The sequence below is a fragment of the Lupinus angustifolius genome, chromosome LG06 (genome assembly GCF_001865875.1).
Source record: "Lupinus angustifolius cultivar Tanjil chromosome LG06, LupAngTanjil_v1.0, whole genome shotgun sequence".
Taxonomy (NCBI): Eukaryota; Viridiplantae; Streptophyta; class Magnoliopsida; order Fabales; family Fabaceae; genus Lupinus; species Lupinus angustifolius.
In genome coordinates, this window is record NC_032014.1 from 28,009,563 (window position 1) to 28,014,654 (window position 5,092).

Here is a 5,092-nt window from a genome sequence, read left to right on the forward strand (position 1 = left end):
CTCTTCTCTTTCTTTTTGATTTCACTCATACCAAAAAATATAAAAATCTACTCAATTTATTATATTTTTCTTTCTCTTTATTATCTCTTTTACATCTTTCTATCTTCTCACTTTCTTCTCTCAACCTAACTAAACATTAGACTGTTCAAGCTCTACACAAATACTATTTGATGCTTAGTCTCTTTAGGCTCTATATAATTATTATTTAATTTGTTAACCCTAACTCTTAAACAAGTATTTTTTTATATTAGCCTCTCCAAGCCCCTTACAAATTTGTACGAGAGTTGATTTTACAATCAATACACTTAAATTCTAATATTTCTTTATTACTCTCGGATATAAATGTAAGCTCCAGATAGATTGATAAGTTCATTCAAATGATTCAGGAGTAAATGTTGAAGGAATTAAGAGTTAGTTAATGTTTATTTTTATTCAAAACATTCAATGCTTGTGTCTTGTGTTTTTATTCTTGTTTTGGCTATCGAGAGAAATTTTGTTGGGAGAGCTAGTAGCACCATACTCCATATTATAATTAAATAAGATTTTCTCTATAGAAATAAAGATCACATGTCTTAAAGTCTGTCCCAATTCTCCGTCCCTACCAATTAAGAATTGCCACTTAAGTAAAAAATAATTTTTACTGAAGAGGATAACTATATCTAAAAAAATGTTAAAAGACAACATATAATTTTGAGGTTATCATATTATTCTCTCATTTTTCCTGTGTTTTATATGATGTATATTCATATATTTATATACCTAAAAACTAATAAACATTGTCAACATGACCCTGATCGACATCAATTCATGAAGCAACTTCATATATTATTATAGAATGAGTTATATAACAAGAACACAAAGAAACAAAACAATATAAAATAAAATACCAAAACTATATGACCGCATGCAAAGGGACATGTAAGGTGCAAAACAAAGAGAAAAAACAAGAATGAATATTTAGATTTAGACACCATTTCTCTCTTTTCTATTAACTTATTTCTCTTCCATTCATTCCCCGAATTCTACTCTTATCACATTCTTTTCTCATTCTCTCTATCTTTTTCCCTATTCCCATACACAAAACAAAAAAAACGTATCCAACACTCATTCAAAGGTAAATTAATGATATGAAGCAACCCAAAGAATACCATTCTCCTCCACTTTCATGAAAGATCGTAAGAAACATAACGTTTTTGTTTCATGGAGCACGTTCTTTTGGTGCACCTTACTTGTTGTTTTCTCTTCCATAATCTTCACCACCCTTACCTTCTCTCCCTTTCGCTCTTTCTACCATCAAGGTCCATTTTTTTAGTTTTGCATTTTTATTTCCCTCACTCTTAATTTATCTCTTTCACCTAACTTTCCTATCTTAATTTTTTTTCTTCATTTGAACAGAAGTGTTTCACCCAAACACGGTGTTAAAATGGGGATCTTCGGAGCAGAAAGTAAAATACGAAAATTCTCGACCAATAGTAATGTTGAGAGAGATAATCATGCTCCCCGACCAAGCATTGATTTTCCTGAATTACCCTCCATCTTTCCACTTTCATTCCAAACATGACCTTGAATGCATTTATTTCAATGGTAACTCATCCCATTTTATTGAGCCACCAATTAAAGTTGACTCTAATGGCCTCAATGATAAAATTGTACGTTGTTCACTTCCTCCAAATGTATACAATATATCACTTCTATTCAAATCAAACGGTGTAGTTTCAACTCTAGACTCATCAACACATCAATGGGACCCACTTGTATATGAAGCCCTATTTGATCGTGACAACACCACCATTGTATTTGTAAAGGGACTTAATCTTCGTCCAGAGAGGCTAGAAGAACCATCTAGATTTCAATGCATCTATGGTTGGGATTTCACCAATAACAAGTTCTTGTTGAAATCTGATGTCATATCTGTGGCTCAAGAAATCATAAGATGTCGAACACCCACAAGTATTTTAAGTGGAAAAACCCATACCCAAGCCCATGATTTGAAAGTATCAATCAAAATGGAAGGAAAGGGAATATTTCCTTCAATAGCAAGACCACAATATAGCCCACCAAAGCAAAAAGCCCATAAAATGTGTGTGTGCACCATGTTGAGAAACCAAGCTCGTTTCATGAAAGAGTGGGTAATGTACCATACTAGGATAGGAGTGCAACGTTGGTTCATATATGACAATAATAGTGAAGACAACATAGACATAGTGATTGAATCATTGCAAGGATCTGGTTACAATATCACTAGATACTTATGGCCATGGGTTAAGACCCAAGAAGCTGGGTTTTCTCATTGTGCTCTAAGAGCAAGTGCAACATGTGAATGGGTTGGGTTCATAGATGTAGATGAGTTTTTCAATGTGAAAATGAAAGGAAACTTGCACAATGTGATAATGGAATATGCTAGGGCAGGGTCAAATGTTGGAGAAATAAGAACACCATGCTATAGTTTTGGTCCTTCAGGATTGAAAGAAGTTCCAAGAGAAGGAATGATGGTAGGTTATACTTGTAGACTAGCAGCACGTGAAAGACACAAGAGTATAGTGAAGCCTGAAGCATTGAACCAAACCCTAATCAATGTAGTGCACCATTTCCATCTAGCTTCACCATTTGTGACAGTTAATGTAGATAATGGTGTTATGATGATTAACCACTATAAGTATCAAGTTTGGGAAGTGTTTAAGGAAAAATTCTATAGAAGGGTTGCAACTTATGTTGCTGATTGGCAACAAGAACATAATGTTGGGTCCAAAGATAGGGTTCCTGGTTTAGGAACAAAAGCAGTTGAACCAGAAGATTGGTCAAAAAGATTTTGTGAAGTTAGGGATATGAGGTTAAGGAATTGGGTGATAAGGAACTTTAGGAACAGAAGAACTCATCTTCTTCCATGGCAACCAGAATTTGAGAATCATATCAGAAGAAGGAGAAAGATGAGAAAGGATAAAGGTCACTTATGATATTATATATGTTCATCAATTTTTATTTCTATGATGTATTTGTATTTTGAGTTTTCATTTGTATTAGTCATGTATTTTCATTTTGTATGCTTCTTATGATGTTGTTGTAAAATTATGTAGAGATGAACTAGGTTATGTATTTGTATTTTATTATGTAAATAGATACCAGTTAACAACATTTGTTTTTAACAGAGGTTATGTTTATTAGTAAATGCATTATTTCAACAAAAAATGTTCTTTTATGTTGTGATGTAGTATAGTGTGTACACCACACTACAAAATGTTTTTAATTTTTTTAGGATGGATACTACGTATATACACTAAAATTTGACATGATAACATATAGCAAGCTGTGGAATTATCTTTTTTTTTTTTAAATGGTTAAATGATTTATATTTTAAAATAATTAAATAAGGCAACACTTGTGTAACTATTTATGATATTGTATTTTTTTAATATGTCCATTATAATAATGTAAGGGCGATATACTAATTTTTTAATTTAAGCAATTATTATAAAAAATGTTCTTAATAGCAATTACATTATTTTAATATAGTAAATAGTTGTATAAGTATATTGTTGAGTTTAACATTATTCTCATATTAATCATTAATAACTCTTAAAATAAAACTAATATAAATAAATGAGAGAGGATGCATTAACGGTTAAAAACTTAGACAGTTAATATATAATATTAAGCTCATATTATTCATCATTTTAAATATCATTAATTTTTTAGGTAAAGGTTATATGTATAAATAATTGGTGGTACATTAACACTCGACAGTCTAAAGAATTTATATCTTCAATACACAATTACACACCCATTAAAAAAATTAACCAACTATCACGGTATAGTAATATTTAATATATTAAAATATTTCTTTCAAAAAATATGAATTATACTAAAAAAATTCATTACGTGCCTACTCTCTCTATTGATGATGTGCTGTTGTGGAAGATAGAAAGAAATGGTCTAACATATGTGTGTTTTTGTGGACATTTTCTGTCCTAAAAAACATATTACTCGTGTGTTACTGCTCGTGATTAGTCAGAAAAATATTTAATTATTAAATTTTAAATTTAAATATAATTTTGCAATCAATCACAATTAATAACACATGAAATAACACACATTTACGAGATAACAAAAGTATTCCCATTTTTTTTGACTCATCCATATCACCATTTGTGAAAAGGGGTTACCACTCAAGATGAGGATGCTGCTGTAACTCTAAGGTTACAAAAGAAGAGTTTATGCATGATTTTAACTTATGAAACAAACAAGTGGACCCTCCAATTTATCTTTAGCTAGAGCAAATTTCAGGGCCATGGCAGCCATGGCTCTTTATTCTTATAATAGCAAAACAATAATGCTTAAAATTATCATTTAATAGTACTTTTGAGGCGCTTTCTATGTGAGCACAGAAGAACATAAGGTTTATTCAACAGTGTTTTTTGAAGCGCTGTAGAAAGTAGACATTTAACAGCACTCACTGAAGCAAGTGTTACTTTCTAAATAAGACAATATCTCTGTCATACAATCTATCAAACACATCACAAGCAAGTCCAACTCCACCATATTTCCAATAGATTTGTTAAATCACCACGAGTCCAGTTACATTCAACCTTAACAGATTCCAATATTATAAAATAACATATCATAATGAGATCTTATGCAAATTGTTCATTTTTTCTCATCCAATGTGCAAGTCCTTACAAAGTGTTCAGGTGTTCCTCCATGATCAATGCAAGCTGCAAAATATGTGAGATTTTGTTTTTAAATTTGAAAATATTTTCACATACTAAAACAAGCATTTAACGATGCTCACTGAAGAACTGTTGTTAAATATATGAATGTATGACCTTTAACAACACTCACTGAAGCAAACACCGTTAAATGTGTAACTTTTAATAGCGACTGAAGAAGTGTTGTTAAATATATGAACGTATAACATTTAACAACGCTCATTGAAGCAAACACTATTACATGTGTTACTTTTAATAGTGCTCATTGATGCATACACTATTAAAGGTGTTACTTGTAATCATCCTCATTGAAGTAAATATAGTTAAATGTGTGATAAAAAACAACGCTCTGTTCACTAAGCGCTATTAAATCTTTGACTCATACATTC

At 31.0% G+C, this 5,092-nt stretch overlaps 1 protein-coding gene across 1 annotated transcript; it reads left to right on the forward strand.

Moving 5' to 3' along the window:
* LOC109350652 (glycosyltransferase family 92 protein RCOM_0530710-like) lies at positions 1,039-3,163 on the forward strand. Its single transcript, XM_019591887.1, has 2 exons — positions 1,039-1,298; positions 1,396-3,163. The coding sequence occupies exons 1-2, from the start codon at positions 1,166-1,168 to the stop codon at positions 2,952-2,954; spliced, it is 1,692 nt and encodes a 563-aa protein (XP_019447432.1). The 5' UTR covers positions 1,039-1,165; the 3' UTR covers positions 2,955-3,163.